The sequence below is a fragment of the Muscardinus avellanarius genome, assembly GCF_963383645.1.
Source record: "Muscardinus avellanarius genome assembly, chromosome: 2".
Classification (NCBI taxonomy): domain Eukaryota; kingdom Metazoa; phylum Chordata; class Mammalia; order Rodentia; family Gliridae; genus Muscardinus; species Muscardinus avellanarius.
Window position 1 is genome coordinate 30,320,545 of NC_137787.1, and position 21,880 is coordinate 30,342,424.

A 21,880-nucleotide genomic window follows, 5' to 3' on the forward strand; every position below is an offset into this window, starting at 1 on the left:
TCCAAAAGGGTGAAAATTCCTGAAAAAGTATGCTCAGGCCAAGAAAGAATATTTGGAAACTTCCACTTGAAGGTATGGTTTTCTCAGTTGATAAAAACCTGTCAAAACTCAGCAGAACACAAAAACTCTTGTTCAGAGTTGCAAGTCAACACCTTCAGGTGCCAGGGAGATGATGCAAACAAGTGAAAGAGCTGGCACTGAGACAGCAGGAGGGATGGGGATTATGGTCCACTGTGAGACAATCCAAAGCATCACAAAAACTGGCCTCACACTACAGCAACCAAACAAAACACATCTCCAGACCCACAGCCCTCAGGGCGGCCAGTGCTCATTTCCAAGCTGTTGTGAAAGCTGGGAAGAGCTGCCAGCCCTGGGCAGAAATTCTCTGCACTCCCTCTCTCCCCCACAAAATGCTTCAGTTTCACATACACCTACAACCTCGAGATGGAGCCTGAGGAAGTGAGAAGGAAACCCTGCCAATGACTAATAAGCTTTCTCTCCATTCCTGTGGGATGAGACTTAGATTCATAAAATAACTTGATCCCTAAAAAAATGAGAAAAGTGGCATTCTCTCTACTCTGCTTTGTACACTGGCATTTTCACAAACCACACAAATTATTGACTCTAGTTTGAAACTACCTAAATATTTTCAGGGTGGCAAAGGGCTAGTCCTGGACTAGGGCTCAGGGCCTGTTTGTCATCATTCGTTGCCCCTCCAATCACAGACCTCATACGCCATTCTAGACAACATGTGTGGAGTTCTCTGCAACTTTTGTAAGAACTCTCAGAGCCTACTTGTGTCCACCTAGCACAGTAGATACATCTTAGGGTTTAAATCCTACATGTTTGAAGCTGGGCATGGTGGCGCACACTTGTAATCCCAACATTTAGGAGGCTGAGACAAGAGGATTCGGGTTCACGGACAGCCTCAGCTACTTATTGAGGCCCTTTGCAACTTGGTGAGACCCTGTTTCAAAATAAAGACTAAAAAATGGGGTTGGAAGTACAGCTCCGAGGTAGAATGCCCTTGGGTTGTATCCCTAGTACCACAAAAATAAAATAAAATAAAATAAAAATCCTACACATTTGTCACTCCCAGAGCTTTATGTAGAGCATGTAAATCAAGCCACAGTTTTGCCCAAGCCTTTAGTTTTTCAGCTCTATGAAAAGTTGGGGGGAGGGGATATCCTTGCTTCTTCAATCTCAGCTGAAATAAAGCCTTCTCTCTTCTTGGTCAATGAAAAAAAAAAAAGCCCAAATCCCTTGTTGGGTCCTCTGCATGCACCCTAAGTTTTGTTATAATCTATATCAGTAGAGGCAATGGTCCCCACAGGGGTCCCCAATGTGGCCTTTGAGGTTTCCCCTGAGTCATCCTGCCCAGACTTTCTGAAACTCTGAATTCTAGTTCTTTCTCATATTTTGTTGTTCTCATCCCCCCAACACACACCCTATAGATACAACTCTGAAAAATTAATGTTGTTTTAAATATTTATTTATTTACGCAACTGGAATTTGAACCCAGGGGCATTCTACCTCTTAGCTACATTCTCAGCCCCATTGATTTCTTTTATTTTGAAACAGAGCTTTGCTAGGTTGCTGAGGCTGGCCTTGAACCCCCAATCCTCTTGTCTAGTCTCCCAAGTACTGGGATTATAGGCACATACCACAATGTCCAGCTTATTCAAAATCTTTAATTATAAAGATGATTTTTATGTGTTGTATTCTGGCTACTTATTTTCCAGTCCCTAAACACAAGTAACTTTCAATATATGCTTGTATAGAGTGGATAACAAGAAATCAGGAAACAAGGATCAAAATCACCGTATTGTACATAGTTGGGGTTTAATTCATAAATAACAACTTAAAAAGATTTGTGACTCAAAAACAAGACAAAGTACTTTCCCGGGTCGACACAGGGCTGTGATTAATTCTTTGAACATGAAAAAGGAGGGATACATAGGTCGCCTTCCACGCCAGTGCGCTTTCCAGTCCATCAAACTGTTTTCCAGGCCACTAAATGCTTTCTATGGTCTTCCTAGAGACCCTCTTCTAGACATTTACTCCTTCCTCTCCCTGTACCATTCCAACCAGAGCCCCTCTTTGTGCTCAGACAATTAATTTTCTCTGAGTCAAAGGCTCTGTTTACTCTCTTGTTCACCAGAGAACACAGGACTATCCTAGACCCTACAGAAAGTGTTTCTTAGGAATTTGTTTATTTTATAATCAGCTAAGAGGTTTTCTGTTTTGTATGTTAGATATATTCGTTTTAATTTCTTTAAACAGATATTTCCTTCTAGTTCTAAAACCATTTTCCCTTTTGAATCACAGAACCACAATTACCTAAAATAAGAGGTCTACTGGTCAGTCTATTTTCAGAAACAACTACAACAAAATCAGACTAACATTGAAGATCCCTGTTTGGGGTGGGGGGGGCACTTTACTATTACCAAAAGTTTGAAATTCTGTTGACTCCCTTGGGAAAACAATCCACGTTCTTATATTCTTTAATCCCAAAGTACTCCCAGACAACTAACTTGACATTTTCAACTTCAAATGAAATCTATTTCCTTTCTGTTATCTGTCAATATTCAAGACTGACGCACATTAATATCATGGCAGTTCTTACAGATTAATTTATATTCTTCATATTAAGAGTATCTCTTGCCCCCCAACTTGGAACACCTTTTTGTTTTCCCCAACCTATAAAAAGTGTAGACTATCTATGAAGTGGCTGAGGCTTTACTTCTATTATTAGACAATGTAGCAAATTACCGTCTTAAAAAAACACAACAACAAATGTCAACAGCATCAGCCAGTGATCGCAATACGAATACTCCAGAGCGAATGGGACCAGCACCCACAATGAGCCTCGTGGACTACGACAGAAGAGAGAAAAAAGAGCGCACGAGAAAGCGCCCCTGCTCCCGCGGGCCCCTTTTGTGCGGTTCCTGCCAACACAGCAGCCCTCCCGCTATATAGGCCCGCCGCGCGCCGCCCCACACACCGACTGCACCGCGCCAGGCGCCTCCACAGCCATGGGCAAGGTGAGCCCCGCGGCGCCCAGGCCCGGGGAGGGGCGCGGGGGGCGCCGGGGCCCGGGAAGCCCTGGCCGCTCAGCCCGCGCCCCCCCCCCCCCTGCCTTGCAGATCATCTTCTACGAGGACCGCGGCTTCCAGGGCCGCCACTACGAGTGCAGCAGCGACCACTCCAACCTGCAGCCCTACTTCAGCCGCTGCAACTCGGTGCGCGTGGACAGCGGCTGCTGGATGCTCTACGAGCAGCCCAACTACGCGGGCTGCCAGTACTTCCTGCGGCGCGGGGACTACCCCGACTACCAGCAGTGGATGGGCTTCAGCGACGCGGTGCGCTCCTGCCGCCTCATCCCGCACGTGAGTCGCGAGGCCCCGAGACACTCACTGGATAGTTCCCACGAAAGTCAAACAAACATCCGAAGGAGGAATGATCATTCAGAATAACTTAGACCGTTTGAAAAATAATTAGAAAGATCCACTAAAGCTATAGTGAAGCCGGGCGTGGTGGCGCACCCTTGTAATCCCAGCATTTAGGAGGCTGAGACAGGAGGATGGATCGTGGTTCGTGGACAGCCTCAGGTACTTAGTGAGGCCCTCTGCAACTCAGTGAGACCCTGTTTCAAAATAAAGAATAAAACTAGGGCAGGGGGTGTAGCTCGGAGGTCGAATGCCCCTGGGTTCCATCTCTATACCCGCAAAAATAAATAAATAAATAAAATTGAGTTGTAGAAAAACCACTAATATGGAATGGGAGAATAGTTATGTGCCTGGTAATATAGTAATTGCTAAACATATGGAATAATTCTTTTAAAACACTCTTTCCCCCTTTCTGTGCCCCAAATGCCCATTTCGGTTCTCCTCTATCCACACAAACAAAAGTGTTTTCTCTCAACAGAAAGCAATGCAGTGCTATTTTATACATGTGCCATATATATTTCAGTGTGTGTTTTAAAACACTAGAGTGTATGAAAAAATTAGTCCTTGGACATACTGGTTTTTCTTTCCCCATTTTTCCTCAATTATTAAATTATTCACTGAGCATTAATTATTGAGACCTAGGATTTTTGACACTTCATATTTTCATGTATTTAAAATGTTGAAATTTAAAATATATTTCTTTCTGTTTTAATATATAAGCATTCCCTCAGAATGGCCAAGAATAATAATAACCTGTTAAAAGTTTGCCTTTCTCTAAGTACAGTGGTTCATCCTGGGTAACATCAGCATATATTAACGAGCAAGATTTTCTTCTTGGTTCATTGTCCTAAAAACTGTACTAAATCTCTGCCCTCAGTAATGAGACATTTCAGAATTAATTTGTTGTTTTATCCTTTATTTCTGTGTGTGTGTGTGTGTGTGTGTGTGTGTGTGTGTGTGTGTGTGGTACTGGGGGTAGAAACCAGGGGCTTTTCTACCTCCAGACTATACTCCTAGACCTATTTTTTATAATTTATTTGGAAACAGGGTCTCACTAAGTTGCTGAGAGCCTCACTAAGTAGCTGAGGCTGGCTTCGAACCTGTGTGATCCTCCTCTCTCAGCCTCCCAAGCGCTGGGATTACAAGCGTACGCCACCACGCCATCTATTTCAAAATGGCTGGAACCTGTCCTCAGGGCACTGGTCTGCACTAAGGTGTCAGTCACTTCATGGTCTCTTCTCTTTCCATTTCTGGCTTGCCAGGCTGGCTCTCACAGGATCAGACTCTACGAGAGGGAAGACTACCGAGGCCAGATGGTAGAGTTCACTGAGGACTGCCCCTTGCTTCAGGACCGCTTCCACTTCAATGAGATCTACTCCCTCAATGTGATGGAGGGCTGCTGGGTCCTCTACGAGATGCCCAACTACCGCGGGCGGCAGTACCTGCTGCGGCCCGGGGAGTACAGGCGCTACCACGACTGGGGCGCCATGAGCGCCAGAGTGGGCTCCCTGCACAGAGTCATGGATTTCTATTGAAGTATGTTCTCCAACATTTCTCAATCTGGAAACTAATAAAATATTTTCTGTGTGTTCCTGGCACTAATATGCTGTGTTTTTTTTTCATTTTTTCTTTTTCTCTTACCTCTCTTATATTTTACACACACACACATCTAGTGGCAATCAACATATGTGATACACATGTAACAAAGGAAATTTTCACAATACAAATACACCTTCATATTAAGAGAACTTTACAGGTTAGAAAATACTTCCATAATTTCATTGCATCTTTGCCCCTTGGACGACTTGTTACTTCGATCCAGATTATTAGAAATTTTCCGTTTTCTCTGAAGAGTGAGGCTCTGCAAGCCAAAGTTCACGTCTGAGAGCAAGGTTTCTAAACCTGAGTACCATAAAGGGTTTCAGAAGATTCCTGAATGTCCTAAATTTGGGAGCAAAAGCTGAACTCACAAATCTATTCGACTTCCCCTTACTGCTGAGGAGGCCCCGTGACACTCATCTGGCCACTGAATCAGGGATGCTGATAGGAAGAGGAGATTCTGGAAACACATCTATCTTCTCCAAAAAAGGGAGTTGCCACCATTGTCTCTTCTCTCAGTCATCTTACACCCAAGAGATGACACGTGTGACAGAAACGGCGGGAGAATTTCAGAGATGCCGGACCTGGTATGGCTGAGGTTCTGAACCAACAGCAGCAACTTTTATCTTGAGATGCCGTAACTGGATGCTCTGTTATCTGCAGCTCAATACATATTTCTAGCTAAAATAGAGAATAGGTAAACTTTCCTGAAGATTGTTTAAAACTCTTTTCAGAATCTCAAAGAGATCCCTATTTGTAAAATTAAAAAAAAAAAAAATTGGAAGAGAGCAAGAAGAGGAGAGAGAAAAGGTAGCAATTATAGAACAAGGTCGTCAAAACCTGATACAATTTTAACATAACTTAGATCCCAGGATCAGTTAACTGAGAAAATTCACTTTATGCATGATAAATTAAAGTCCAATTCTGTTTTCACATAGTAAAAAAAGGTAGCATCAGAATCCAGAATCACAGCTCAGAAAATCACTGATTTTCCACTATGGAATCAGGAAGGCTCTTGTCAAAATAATGATAGCCCTATCTTACAGATTCTTACTGTGAGTTCACTGCAAATACCCAATTGGGAATTCAATTAGAAATATTGGATAATCCCCAAAGGCATTTTCTCTTTGTAAATACATGCACACATTCACATATATGCAGTTACATATATTTATATATCCTTGTACATATACAATATGTATGTGTTAGGAGAGGGGAGGTAGGGTACTGAATCCACTTACATTTACTCTTTCTCTACATTTGGTTTCTCCTACTTTTTGATCATTTTACCTACTTACTTATAAGTAAGTTTATCCCCATCACCAGTTGTGGTGCTGGGGATCAAACCCAGGGCCTCGTGTGTGCTAGACAAGCAGTCTACCACTGAGCTACATCTCCAGTCCTGTTCTGTCTTAACTTGTGCTCTCATTGTTAGGATTTTAGAAAGGAGGACTGACTATGTAAATGCCCAGAAACTGATCTTATCATGTCATTTCCCTGATTAAAAACCTCTGATGTGTCTCCACTACTAAGAGGGAAAAAATTTTAATGACTTCAAGAATCTGTCCCCAACCTGCCCACTTATCTCATGTTATCTGACCCTGGGAGTCCTTTTCTTCCAGCCTGCCACACACATCAAATGCCTCCAACGTCTCCTTGCCCTCACTCACACCTTTCCTTTACCTGAATTACTCTCTCTCTCTGTTTCCTGGTAAGCTGCTCATCTTCCAAAGCCAAGTTAAACTGTACCTTTAACCTCACAGTGAAAAAAGATCTGAGTCAGCTGGGTGTGGTGGTGCACACTTGTAATCCCAGCACTTGGGAGGCTGAGACAGGAGGATCACGGTTCGTGGCCAGCCTCAGCTACTTAGTGAGGCCCTCCGCAACTCAGTGAGACCCTGTTTCAAATTAAAGAATAAAAAATAGGGCTGGGGGTGTAGCTCGAAGGTAAAATGTTCCTGGGTTCAATCCCAGTACTGAGGGGAGAAAAAAAGAAAGGATCTGAGTCAGACTGAAAGCAACTCCATGACAAATAGATGACCAATATATAAATCTATTAGCTCAGGTGACAGGAAATCCTAGGATAGCATAGGATTTAGAGATGGTTCCTTCAGCCTCCCAACAATATTAAGACCCCAGGTCTTATCTGTCTCTCAGACAAGACAACATCTGCATCATACTGAAGCTGGTATCCCTGGTACCCTGGCATAGCTATGAGCTACAACTGAAGTTGTAAGAAACTGAGGTTGTAAGAAACACTGATGCTGAAAAACTCCAAGAGCAATCCTAGCCTGTAGCGCAATTATGCTCAGAGAACACACTCCCAGAATTCACTATTAAATGTTAACAGGTACTTGAGTATAATCTTTAGTGGTATAAAGAAATGGAGTGAATAAAGGGAAATAAAGAGAAGAAACCTAAGGGAGAAAATATACTAATGGGAAAAACTAAGATATTAACTATATTATTATGTCATTTGACATTATAAAGTAAGGCGGCTATAAGAAATTGAATATAAACTGTTTTAGGCACTTTTTAATTCTCTTATAATTCCTGGAATTCGCTCCATGGTGAGGGCAACTTAAATTGTACTTACTCTTACAAACCTTTGTACCATTTTAGTCCTCTGTAATAAATAATGACTCAAAAGCAGCAAAGGAAGAAGAGTGGATTAATTAATTAATTAATTATTGGTATTAGAAATTGAACTCAGGAGCATTCTACCTCCAAGCTGTATCCCCAGCCCTACCCCATTTTTATTTTGAAACAGGATCTCATTAGGTTGATGAGAATCTAACTACTTGCTAAAACTCTCCGCAAACCTATGATCCTCTTGTCTCAGCCTCCCAAGTCCTGGGATTACAGGGGTGTGCCACCACACCAAGTTGAACTAACTTTTGACCTAGTATGTCCATTTCTGGGAATCTGACCTAAGAAACAAATCTTTAAATCTTTTTTTTTTTTTTTTTTTTTTTTTTTTTTTTGCACTACTGGGAATTGAACCCAGGGGCATTCTACCTCAGAGCTACATCCCCAGCCCAATTTTTATTTTTTGTTTTGAAGCAGGATTTCACTAAGTTGCAGCAGGCCTCACTAAGTAACTGAGGCTGGCCATGAAACTGCTGTCCTTCTGTCTCAGCCTCCCAAGTACCGGTATTACAAGCATGCTCCACCATGCCCAGCTAGAAACAAATCTTAAACATGGAAAAAAATGATGCATACAAACTATTCATTCAAATAATAGTTATAATAATAAAACACATTATCACTTATCAAATAGTACAGGAATAATAAACTACGGACACTTATGCTCAATGATTACTTTGGTGTGAATTTTTTATAAAGTAATTTATAAATGTAATTTTATCAAAATTATATTTTTTGTACATTTTCCATCCTGGGGGCTACACATTTTACTGAAATACAACAGAATTGAACAGTAGTTTAAAAGCAATGCATCTATTGCTCTTTGTTCTGACTTTGAGGGAAAATATTTTTGTCCTCAACAATGTTGAGATATAAAGAAAAATTATCAAAACAATAAAAAATTGTTCCTAACCTCACTCTCTATATAAATAACCATAGTATAAGCACAGTCAACATTGTGGTTCATATAATTTTAGTTGTATATATATATATTTTTTTAACTAGTTCATGATATTTAAAATGTGACATCGCCACTATCCATCTCTGGAAATACTTCTTCATCCCAAACTGGAACTCTGTACCTATCAAACAATAACTCCCCATCACCACCATCCCCTAGCCCATGGTAACTGCCACTATACTTTCTGTTTCTCAGCATCAGACAATACTGGTACCTTAAATAAATGGTATCATACCATATTTGTCCTTTATCTGACTTGTTTCACTAAGCATAAACATCTTTTCCTCACTCAGTGATCTTGACATTCTTGTTAAAAAATCACTTGGCAACACATGCAAGACTTACTCGATTCCACTGGTCTATATGCCTGGGTTTATGCCAGTACCATACTGTTTTGATTACCACACCTTTGTGGTAACTTTTAAAATTAGGAAGAGTGAGTTCTCCAGATTTGTTCTTTTTCAAAAATATTTTGGCTATTTGGGCCCCTTGAAATTCCATATGAATCTTAGGATGGATTTTCCTATTTCTACATAAAATATCATTGGCACTTTGATAGAGATTTCATTGACTCTGTACCTTGTTTTCGGTAGTTCTAACATCTTAACAATATTAAATGTTCCAGTCCATGGGCACAGACTTCTCTTTATTTATTGTCTTTATTTCAGCAATCTTTTGTAATTTTCAGTGTATTAAGTACTTCCTTTTTCAAAAAACTTAACATATGGTAAATACACCAAGCAACCGAGTGATGTGTGCATGTATCAGTGTGTCACTTTGAATCTCACTATGATGTATAATTACAATGAATCAATAAAAATATTAAAAATTTAACATATGATGTATATTTTCCATATCCTTAAATAAATTTTTGGAGAACATCATTTTTGGTAGTTGCAGAATATCCCTTCCAATAGATGTTCTATTCCATACTTTGTTTATTTAATGCCCTATCATGGACATTTTATTTGTACATAGTTCTCTCTACTATAAACAATATTCTGATTAAATACCACTGTGTATAATCTTTATATGCTCCTTTAATTATTTGTCTTTGACAAATTCCTGGAGACAAGAATATTAGAACAAAGGAATGAAAATTAGTTTTTTTTAATTTTTTATTGGTGCACTGTATTCATACATCATAGTGGGATACAAAGAAAACTTTTGTAGACATACATGCACACATCGCCAGTCAACCCCCACCCGATCCCCACCCCATTTCCTCCCCATCCCTCCTTCCCATGCTTGGCTTAGTGGTTGACATCTAGTATTATAGAAATTTATCCAAAATTAAAAATGATAATCTCACATAACAGTTTCATTTGTCTGATACCAAGCTTTTGATAACATAAAGATAACATTTCAATATATCTTTTTGCTTTCTTTCTTACCAGAGAATACTTTTTTTCTTTTTTTTTAGGTGAAACTATCATATATTTATATATTTATTTTTCAGAAAAAAATCTATCCTAATATGGAATATGGATTCTAGATACCCAAAACGATCTCGAAAAAGAACAAAGTTAGGAGATGTATATTTTCTGATTTCAAACCAAATAAAGCTACAATAATTGAAACAGTGTAGTACTGTTCTAAAGGCAGATATATAAACTATTGGAGCTAAATAAAAGCCTAGAGCTAAATTCTTCCATATATTGTCAAGTTATATTTGACAAGGTTTCCACGAACATTTGGTGGAGGAAATAATAATCTTTTAACTAAATAATGTTGAAAAATTAAAATTACATGAAAACATTTCAATATTTCTTTTTGCTTTCTTTCTTACTAGAGCATATTTTTTTTCTATTTTTTTTAGGTGAAACTATCATATATTTATATATTTATTTTTCAGAAAAAAAATCTATCCTAATATGGAATATAGTCTCTAGATACCCAAAATGATCTTGAAAAAGAACAAAGCTAGAAGATATATATTTTCTGATTTCAAACCATATAAAGCTACAATAATTGAAACAGTGTAGTACTGTTCTAAAGGCAGATATATAAACCATTGGAGTTAAATAAAAGCCTAGAGCTAACTTCTTCCCTATATTGTCAAGTTATTTTTGACAAGGTTTCCACGAACATTTGGTGGTGGAAATAATAATCTTTTAACTAAATATTGTTGAAAAATAATACTTACATAGAAAAGAATAAAATTGGACCCTTACCTAATCCCATATACAAGTATTAACTCAAAATAGATAAAAGACCTAAATATAAATCTAAAGACTATAAACTTTTAGAAGAAAATCTGGGTCATAAAACCTCACAACATTGAAATTGGCAGTGATTTCTTGGATATGATTTCAATGGCACAGGCAACAGAAGAGTATACAAACTCCCTAAAAAATAAAAAAAATATTGTATATCCAAAGACAATGTAAACAGAGTTAAAAGTTACTGATAGAATTGGATAAAATATTTTCAAATGCTATATCTGAAGGTATATTACTATTCCAACTAGAAATCCTAAAAATTAGCAACAATAAAGGCAAACAATACAATTTAGAGATAGGTAAAAGACTAACATAAATAATGAATCTCCACAGATAACCAATCTTAGTTGTCTGTTGGATGGAAAATCTTGTTTCTCTGGTTCTGGTGTGTGTTACCTATTTCTTCTTTGTAGTTAATCTCTTTGAGTATTTTCTCTAACGCTGGTTTTGAAGACATAAATTCCTTCAGTTTCTGTTTGTCATGGAAGCTTCTTATTTTTCCATCTAGTTTGATAGAAAGTTTTGCTGGGTAGGAAATTTTTGGCTGGAAGTTGTTTTCTTTCAGAGTTTGGAATATGTTACTCCAAGCCCTTCTGGCTCTCATGACTTGGTTTGGGAAGTCTGGAGTGATTCTAATTGGTTTGCCTCTGAATGTCAGTTGGCCCTTTGTTTTTGTTGCCATTAAGATTCTCTGCTTGGCTTCCACATTGGTCATTTTGACAATTGTGTGGCGTGGGGACCCTCTTCTCTGATCCTGTCTAAAGGGAGTTCTATAAGTTTCCTGAACCTGTGTATCAACCTTTTGCTCTATGTTTGGAAAATTTTCTGCTATTACTTCCTTGAAGAGATTGTTGATCCCTTTGGTTTCACTTTCTTTTCCCTCCTCTATTCCAATTATTCTTAGGTTAGCTCTCTTAAAATGGGCCCATATTTCTTCAATGTCAGATTCCTGCTGTCGGATATTTTTTTCTAGATTAGAAACTATGCGTTCATTTTTGGAATGATCATCTTCTAAGAGCGAGATTCTGTTCTCCATGTGGTCTAATCGGTTGTTCATGCTTTGAATTGAGGCCTTTACTTCATTAATTGCATCCTTTATCTCTTTTTGGCTCTCTCTGAATTCTTTTCGAAGCACCTCTATTATTTCTACAGTTATTTTCCTGATTTGATCTTCTAGAAATCTCTGATTTTCTGTTTTATCGGGTTCTGATGTTGTGGGGTTGTGGGCATTCATTGCTCCAGTGTTATTCCTCTTTCCCATGATTTTGGAAGTTTGTGTCTTCTCTGGGTTCTTCCCTTGGGTCACTATGACTTTGCTTAAGGTGCTCTGGATCTCGAGTCTGTAGTATCTCTGACCCCACTACTCCTTTACTGGGTTGTATCACAGAGTCTCCGACCCAGGGAGTCGATAGAGGCTGCTTTAGACTATGGGGGGTGCCAGGTTGGGTGTTCTCCTATGGTGTGATATCTCTGCCACCGCCACTCCCCCACTGGGTCAAGTCCCAGGGAGTACAGTACTGGGATTTCTCCTCTGTGGCCCGCAATTTGACTCACTGTTCTTGAGTACGCAGATGTAGCTGTACTGGACTCGGTGAATTCACTGCTGCTGCCGCCGGTGGCAATATGGCACCGCTGCCACACCCTCGGCCATGAGGCTGGCGTATTTTTTCTTCTCTGGTTTTGAGTTCCACTCTGAGTCCCTGCAGCGTGTGCTGAGCTCAGCCACTGGGAGCTTTAGATGCTCCCTGCGCCGAAAGATCCCGCCTGGCTATTCCGCAGCGGCTCACCTCGGCTTGCTGTGGCCGTCCGATGAACTCGCCGCTGCCTCTGGCAGTATGGCGCTGCTGCTGCGTCCTCGGGCATGAGGTCGGTGTATCTCCTCTGTGGCTCTGAGCTCTGCTCTCAGTCCACTTTCTCTCTGGAGCCTGGTGATTTTTTTGTTTCTCTGGTGATGGTGTTTTCTGGCTATGAAAGGCGCTGATTTTGTGGTAATGGAGATTGGTTGTTAGCGGGGCTCTTAAGCCCTGCTTTTCTCGGTCGCTATCTTCCCAGAACTAGTTTTTTAAATATATAATAGCAGTGCTTGTTTTTCTATATGACTAGATTTAAAATGTTTTTACTTTCAACTTTTTTGTAGTTTCTGAATTTTATTAAATATATATATATATATATATATATATATACACATATGTATGTATGTATGTATAGATAGTTAGATAGATAGATATGGATGGTATAGGGAATTGAACCCAGAGGCATTTTACCTTCAAGCTATACCCCCATTTTATTTCTTATTTGGAAACAGAATCTCACTAGGTTGGTTTCAGTCTTACACTACTTGCTAAGGCTGTCCTCAAACCTGCAATCCTCCTTTCTCAGCTCCCAAGTACAGGGATTACAGGCATGAGCCACCATGCTCAGCTTAAAGGTACATTTCTTTTAAAAAAAATCCCCTCTGATAGAGGATTAATATCTAGAATATACAAAGAACTTAAAAGACTTCATACGTATTTAAAAACACCCAAATAACCCAATCAAGAAATGGGCAATTGAATTGAATAGATACTTCACAAAAGAAGAAATATGAATGGCCAATAAATACATAAAAAAAGTTCAACATCGTCAGCAATCAGGGAGATGCAACCCCAATAAGAATGGTAATCATCAAGAAGTCAAAAAGCAATAAATGTGGCTGAGAATGTGGGTATATTGGAACTCTTCTGCACTGTTGGTGGGATTGCAAATTAGTGCAACCACTATGGAAATCAGTGTGGAGATTCCTGGGAATTTCAGTTTTCCAAATGGAAAAGCCCCATTTGGAAAAACCAACTTTAAAGAGAGAGGAACATCCAGAGCCGCTGGGGCTTTGGGGATAGGAAGGAAGACTCCAGACCTGGGAGCCCGAGCCTTCACTAGAGAGCAACCAGGCTTTTGCCTCCTGGAATTTGAAATGTGTTAAGAGTATGTGGTGGGGAGGAGGTACTGGGAATTGAACCAGAGGGCATTCTACCTCTGACCTACATCACCCAGACAACTGGGACTGTATTTACCATATGACCTGGCTATACCAACCTGGGTATCTTTCCAAAGGGAATGAAATCAGAGAGCTACAGTAATATATGAATACACATGTTCATAGCAGCACAATTCACAATAGCCAATATGAATCCAACTTAGGTGTCCATCAACAAATGAATAGATTACAAAACTATGGAATATATACACAATGAAATTCTTCTCAGCAATAAAGAAGAACAAAAGTAGTATGTCCTTTGGAAGAAAATAGAAGGACCTGGAGAACATTATTTAAGTGAGATTAGCAACCGAAGAAAGTGAAGGGTCATGTGTTTTATCTAATGTGCGCAAGCAAGGGAGAATTTGGGATGCCAGAGGAACTCCAGATAATAGAGGCAAAACCTCAGTGGAGCCAGGGAGACAGTCTAAGAGAAGAGGGGAGTGAATGGTGAGGTTCGTTAATGGAATTACTACCATCAGCTATGTGTACAAATGTGAAAATACCAATGTCAATCTCAGTTCTCCGTTTGGGGAAGGGAAGAGATGGGGAGGTAGGGGGGGCTACCAAGTGCTGTGTACATGTACATCAATGTCAACATGATTTACATTATGGTGCCAGACTCTAATGTACCAATAAAAGCATATAAAAAAGAAAAAGGTGTGACTAGACTTATTAAGCTTTGGTGAACCAAATGAAATTTGTTCAGGGAAAACTCTTTAAGTATTACTCTTAGGTAGCAAGAGGCCCTCATAAGAAATGTGAGCCGGGCGTGGTGGCGCACGCTTGTAATTCCTGCGCTTGGGAGGCAGAGGCAGGAGGATCGAGGCTAGCCGCGCTGGTTTAAGAGACCCTGTTTCAAAAATACAGAAAATAGGTCTGGGAGTGTAGCCCAGAGGTAGAAGGGCTTCCAGGAACCCCAGTACCACCAAAAAAAAAAAAAAAGAAAAAAAAAAGAAATGTGAGATAAAGTTCTATATAGCTGAGGACCACTTCTTCTAAACCACAGGTTCTCAAGGTCAAGGGCCAGGGGATTTTGTTTTGCAAAGGACATTTGACAATGTCTAGAGATATTTGGGGTAATCAATACTGCAAGAGTGGTATTATTGGTGCCCAGCTGGTAGAGGTCAAGACATCGCCAAATGTCCTGCAATGCACAGGACAGCCCTCCACCGCGCAGAATTGTTCAGCCCCACATGGTAAAGCAGTGCCAAGGTTAAGAAAAACCTGCTTTAAAGAGAGTGGAACATCCAGAGCTGCTGGGGCTTTGGGGATAGGAAGGTAGACTCCAGACCCGAGAGGCAGAGTCTTCACTAGAGAGCCATGAGACATTTGCCTCGTGGAATTTGAAATGTGTTAAGAGTATGTTGCAGGGGAGGTACTGGGAATTGAACCAGAGGGCATGCTACCTCTGACCTACATCCCCCAGACTTTTATAATTTTTTTGTTTCAAACCAGGATCTCACTAAGTTGCTGGTTTCAAACCTATGATCCTCCTGTCTCAGCCTCCCAAGTACTGGGAAATGCGTTACATTTGGGAGTTAACTTGCAGTTGTCAGCTGCTAGAACCAAGTAAGATGTGTCCTTAATAAGCAAAAATACTAGTTGAATAAAATTACCAGTGTAATAATCACCAGTGGGTCACCTCATAAATTCTGAAACTGAGATTTCATTGCCTGTGCTGAGGCCAGGAAAGATGCCTCTGGTTCCAAACAGGACTCCAGGGCAGAGGGGAGGTCAGGGCTGAAATCTGAGTTTTCTTGGGTCCAACCTCCATCCTGGGTCACCTACCTTGCATTAGTTACCTCATCTCCCTGCTCATAAGTGCATAGGGAGGCTCTCTCTGAGGGGAATCCATCTTAAGTAAGGAATTCCTTAGGGCATTTAAAGTGGATGGATTCCCCTCAGTGGGATTGCAAATCAATGCAACCACTTTGAAAAACAGCATGGAATATCCTCAGAAGAGTGAAAACGAACTTACCATATGACCCAGCAATACCACCTATGGGTATCTACCCCCAAAATGAAAACCAAACTACCAAACCAATGCATAAGTATCTATGTTCATAGATGCACAATTCATCATTCCCAAACTATGGAACCAGCCAAGATGTCCATCAACAGATGAGTGGATTACAAAACTACGGGATATGTACACAATGGAATTTTACCCAGCCATAAAGGAGAACAAAATTATGGCATTTACAGGGAACTATCACAAAAATAAGAAATCAGATGCTTTCTCTAATATGCGAAAACTAGGGAGAAATAGGCAATAGGAGGAACTCTAGTTGAAGAAGGGACCTGAGAGAGGAGCAGTTAAGGTGACCTATCTGAAGGGATGGGGGGGAGGGAAACTCTTTAAAGCACATGATGTACTTAAACATATCAATCACTAAACCAAGCATGGGAATGAGGGAGGGGGAGGGAATGGGAAGGGGATTGGAGTAAGGCTAATTGGCTGATGTGTGCATGTATATCTCCACACATTTTTTATTCCATTAAGATGTTTGACTACAATGCACCAATAAAATAATATTAGATAAATACATAAATAAATAAATGCCCTAAGGAGAAGGTAGGCTTCCCCACTTTCACGTTTTCATATGAAGAAAATTCTAACGCTCCTGCTGTAGCCCATTCTGACCTCCCACTACGCTGCCTTGCTGCTCGAAAAGATATTATTTTGAAAAGTTAAACAGGAATCAGGCATTTCGTTGCAATGGTTAACTCGTTAAGCATCTTTGCTCAATTTCAAATTCGCAAATGGGCCTCATTTAACCGCCCGTGCGGCGTCAAGTGACCCTGCGAACCACCAGGTCATCAATTCGAAAGCTCTGGAGAGTCTAAGAGAACACATACAATGACCCCTCTCCCCACCCCACGGTCATTACATAGAAAAGAGACAGCCAGCGCCCCTGCTCCCGCGGGCCCCTTTTGTGCGGTTCCTGCCAACACAGCAGCCCTCCCGCTATATAGGCCCGCCGCGCGCCGCCCCACACACCGACTGCACCGCGCCAGGCGCCTCCACAGCCATGGGCAAGGTGAGCCCCGCGGCGCCCAGGCCCGGGGAGGGGCGCGGGGGGCGCCGGGGCCCGGGAAGCCCTGGCCGCTCAGCCCGCGCCCCCCCCCCCTGCCTTGCAGATCATCTTCTACGAGGACCGCGGCTTCCAGGGCCGCCACTACGAGTGCAGCAGCGACCACTCCAACCTGCAGCCCTACTTCAGCCGCTGCAACTCGGTGCGCGTGGACAGCGGCTGCTGGATGCTCTACGAGCAGCCCAACTACGCGGGCTGCCAGTACTTCCTGCGGCGCGGGGACTACCCCGACTACCAGCAGTGGATGGGCTTCAGCGACGCGGTGCGCTCCTGCCGCCTCATCCCGCACGTGAGTCGGGTTCGCGTCCCTCCTGCCCGCGTCGCGGGGTGGCCCGGCCTGCGGTCCGCGCCACGGGGTACGGGGGAGAGGGCCGCCGCCTTCTCCCTGGGTCTGACCGCTATTCTCTCTTCGGGAATTAACAGCTCCAAAGTTTTCTTCCACTGACAAAGTATAGGACGCAAAGCTTTTGACTGGACGTTTGGATTTACTCAGCTAAGTCAAATTCACCGCTGCTGGGAATAAGCAGTGCGTGGCTGAGTTCAGAGCATCTTCGCCCCGGGGGTGAATGGGCCCCGGTGGCTGCTTGCCAAAGGCGGCTTCTGCTCTTTCACCTGGAAATGGGGCTGGTCAGAGCAGCAGCTTAGAGCTGAGGTGAGAGAGAAAGGAGGTGGGTCCCCAGCACCTGCGGCCCCTCCCAGAGCACTCACTATTATGCGCAGGGAAAGCCTCTGGCCTTACCCAAGGCAAAACCAGGAACCCACGGAGATCCCAGGATCCCCTGCAGAGCCCCGGTGATCCAAATGAAGCCCCCAGCACTGGGAATGCCATAGTGTATTCTCTAATCTGGGAAGTGTGCCACTCTTTTGAGGTTTGAAACCCCTCAGGGCTTAATACCTGATAGACCCCAGGATGCAGCTTAGGCCTAGAAACCCGGTTCGCTCCCAGTCCTGACTGTTCTAAGTACAGGCCATAAGCTCTGGGCGTTAGTTCTGTCACACCAGAAGGAACGGCTTGCAGTGCTGTTCTGTGTGTACCAGGCTGTAGTGTAGGTGGACTCTGCACACGCGAGTCCTTCGCAAGCCACCACACACTGACCCCCGGGAGGTACCCACTGGCGGCTGCTCACCCCGCAAACCCAGCTGTTTGAGGCTGCGGTGCCGAGGACGCTGAGGCACAGGTGCCCGCGGGGCAGGGCGAGCAGAAGCTGGACAGCAGAGCGGCGCTCAGGGCCGGAGGACCCGCGCAGGACGCCGGCCGCCTCGCTCTCGGCAGGTGTTGCCCTGGACGCTGCGCAGGCCTCGCTCAGGAGCTGGAGCGGCAGGAGATGAGGTCGACCGGGAGGGGACCCCAATCCTTAAGGAGCTCTGGCTTTCCAGCGTGGGGAGCAGCAGGGCCTGAGGCCCCGGGGAAGGGCAGGGGAGCTGCCTGGGCTGAGCTTTCTTCCCGAATCGCTGCCACCCGCGTCCCAGGCAGGAAAAGCAGCCCCACTCCCCACCCTCCAGCTTCCTCAAGTGACGCCCTTTGCCAGGGACATTTTTTTAAACTGTAATATGTAATTATTTTGTATGCCATCCAAGGAGGGCCTCAGATCACCACAACTCTGTGAAAGAGAGAACAAAAGAAAAAAACCATAGAAACAGTCACTTAAAACAGGCCCTGGCAGGGCCAGCCGCGCAGCTCAGGTAGGTCGCGTGCCGGGAAGCTCAGGGCGCAGCTTTCCCATCAAAGGGCCGGCGGGTGGCGCCCTCTTGAGTTCGCCTTGGGCAGCCCGCCCACCCGTGCACCGCGGATCTGGTAGGGCAGCTCCCTTACTTGGGCCACCTGCGGTCTAGAAAAGGTGCAGACATGCCCATGCCCCGGGGCGTGACTGGTGGCTAAAGCCAGCTGAGGGTTTCTGACGTCGCTCTCTGGACCCACAGTCCAGCTCCCACAGGATCCGGATCTACGAGCGGGAGGACTACCGCGGCCAGATGGTGGAGTTCTCCGAGGACTGCTCCTCTCTCCAGGACCGCTTCCACTTCAGCGACTTCCACTCCTTCCACGTGATGGAGGGCTACTGGGTCCTCTATGAGATGCCCAACTACCGCGGGCGGCAGTACCTGCTGCGGCCGGGGGAGTACAGGCGCTACCACGATTGGGGCGCCATGAGCGCCAGAGTGGGCTCCCTGCGCAGAGTCATGGATTTCTACTGAAATATTTTTATTCTACCCTTTTCTTCATTTGGAAGCTAATAAAATATTTCCTGTGTGTTCCATGCAATGATGGGCTCCTGTGTTTCTTTTGGGCTCCTTGGGCGGGCTCAGCAAAACTACAGCCAGAAATACTGTGGATTTTCTTACAGGTGCCGGTGGACAGGGGGTATGGGGTGGCAGGGAGAGCGCAAACCCTGGGGCCTGGGTCTCCATCCACGTACCAGCTAGAGAGGGTGGGGCAGCTCACTTAGCATTTCTGCGCCTCAGTTTCCTAACTTGTAAAAATGCAGGGTCATAGGCTTTTCACCACATGAATTACATTTTTAAATGTGGATTAAATAAGTTAATAATATTAATTCTTCTAAAATAGTGCCAAAAAGAAAGTAGTTGCTGTATAATAAAGATTTGTAACATTAGTGTTCCTTGCCTATTATTATTACTGGGATCTTTTAAATAGATATTTTTCAAATGGACTGAAGGTCACCTGCATTGGAAACCCCTGGGACACTGTTTAAGATGCAGACCCCAGGCCCCACCCCCTAGTTGTTACTCCAATGAATTCTGAGAACCACGGCTTTTTTTTTTTTTTTCCTGTTTAGAACCACAATTCTTAATCTACACTTTTGTAATGTGGAGTCACATCCCAACGCATGAACACTTCTGTTTAGAGACTGAGCTTTGCACTGGAAAGTGACAATAAGCAGAAAAGGATATCTCCCTTATACACACACACACACACACACACACACACACACACACTCACACACACTCACACACTCACACACTCACACACTTTCACACACTCTCACACTCACACACTCTCTCCCTTCACCCTTCACCCCTGGCCCTTCACCCCCAGCACTTCTCTTTTCTCTCTCTCCAGCAGAAAGGGTCCTCAGCCCTTAACCTCCTGTCTCTGCCTCCCAAGTACTGGGACTGGGGGTTAGCAAGAAGAAGTCTCCTCCTGGAGAGCCCTGGAGCACACATCAGTTAGCCCTCCCGTTGAGGGGAGGACCCTTTGTCTCCCACGCCAGTCTCCTGTATCTGGCCACACCAAGGAGAGCTCTCAAGCCCTTCAGCATCCTGACTGGGAGGGGCAGTCTGCAGGAGGCACAGGCAGAGGATCCAGGATTATGGAGGATCTCAGCAGAGCCCTTAGGTGTTGGTAGGTGTTGGGGCCTGAGCACTCGGGGCTGAGGACCTATGGGCTCTGCACAGAGCACACCTGTGGCGTAGGAGGGGCGATGAGAGGGCTGCCTTATATGGTTTGAGGCAAAATGACAGAGCTACCATATCCACTCCGGGTCTGGCGGAGCAGGTGCTTACCAGGTGTCTGCTATTACTGCTGTTAGGGGGACTGGGGGAAATGAGCAACAGGGGATGGAAATGTGACTAATTTCGTTCCATAAGGAAGAAAACCTGGCACACAGGGGAAACACTGAGCCCCTGGGGTCTTAGGGGAGCAGAGGGGAGAAGTAAGAGAGAAGGTAGTCAGATGCTTAAGGCCAAATGGAGGTGGTATAGAGGACATTAAAAATAGGTAGAAAGGATGCTGGGCGTGGTGGCGCACACTTGTAATCCCCGCGCTTGGGAGGCAGAAACAGGAGGATCACGTTGGTTCGAAGCCAGCCACGCTTAGAGACTTAAGTGTGGCTTAAGAGATGACAGAGCTACCATATCCTACCATATCTCTGGCTTAAGAGACCCTGTTTCCAAATTTAAAAAAATATATATAAAATAGGTCTGGGAGTATAGCCCGGAGGTAGAAGGGTTTCTAGGAACCCCAGTACCACCAAAGGGGGGGGGTAGAAAGGAGACAGAAGAACAAGGAAGTATAATTTTTTTTTTTTTTTGGTGGTACTGGGGGTGGAACCCAGAGGCTTTCTACCTCCAGGCTATACTCCCAGGCCATATATATATATATATATATATATATATATATATATATATATCCTGGGAGTATACACACACACACACACACACACACACACACACACACATATATATATATATATATATATATATATATATATATATATATATAATTTAGAAACAGGGTCTCATTAAGTTGCTGAAAGCCTCACTAAGTAGCTGAGACTGGCTTTGAACTCGTGTGATCCTCCTGTCTCAGCCTCCCAAGCTCAGGGATTACAAGCGTGTGCCACCACGCCCGGCTAAGGAAGTATAATTTCTATTTAAAGTTCCACATGTTTTCCCAGGCCTGCCACTCAATCAGGCCAGATTCTCCCATTTCTGGTAAATCTTTAAATCTCAGAGTTACCATAAATTTACTTACATGTAATGATTACCTTCTGCACGGTTATCCTATACAATAAGTAGATTATGCAAAGAGAAGCATGATATTTTAAGAAATCTATAATTCAGTAAGTAGACTTTCCAGCATTATCTACTGATCAGATAATGGAGATCATATCAGCCAGGATCCATCTTTTAATCACCAGACTGATGTCGCCCCCAGGCATCTTCCCATACCCACACTCCACCAAGGTGTGTGTGTGTGTGTGTGTGTGTGTGTGTGTGTGTGTGTGTGTGTGTAGGGGCATTCTACCTCCAAGCTATACCCCAAACTTTAAAAAAAATTTAAAATAAGGGTCTAGTTAGGTTGCTGAGGGTCTCACTAAGTTGCTGAGGCTGGCCTAGAACCTGTGATTCTCCTGTCAGAGCCTCCCAAGTATTGG

The 21,880-nt window shown here is 43.4% G+C and overlaps 2 protein-coding genes across 2 annotated transcripts; both read left to right on the plus strand.

Moving 5' to 3' along the window:
* Positions 1-3,266: 3,266 nt before the first annotated feature.
* LOC308259248 (gamma-crystallin D) lies at positions 3,267-4,984 on the plus strand (the record flags this gene model as incomplete). The annotated part of the gene is made up of 2 exons (XM_080690133.1): positions 3,267-3,389; positions 4,712-4,984. The coding sequence occupies 2 exons, from the start codon at positions 3,267-3,269 to the stop codon at positions 4,982-4,984; spliced, it is 396 nt and encodes a 131-aa protein (XP_080546259.1).
* Positions 4,985-17,154: 12,170 nt separating this feature from the next.
* On the plus strand, positions 17,155-19,181 carry LOC308258491 (gamma-crystallin E; the record flags this gene model as incomplete). The annotated part of the gene is made up of 2 exons (XM_080689117.1): positions 17,155-17,277; positions 18,909-19,181. The coding sequence occupies 2 exons, from the start codon at positions 17,155-17,157 to the stop codon at positions 19,179-19,181; spliced, it is 396 nt and encodes a 131-aa protein (XP_080545243.1).
* Between the last annotated feature and the right edge of the window lie 2,699 nt (positions 19,182-21,880).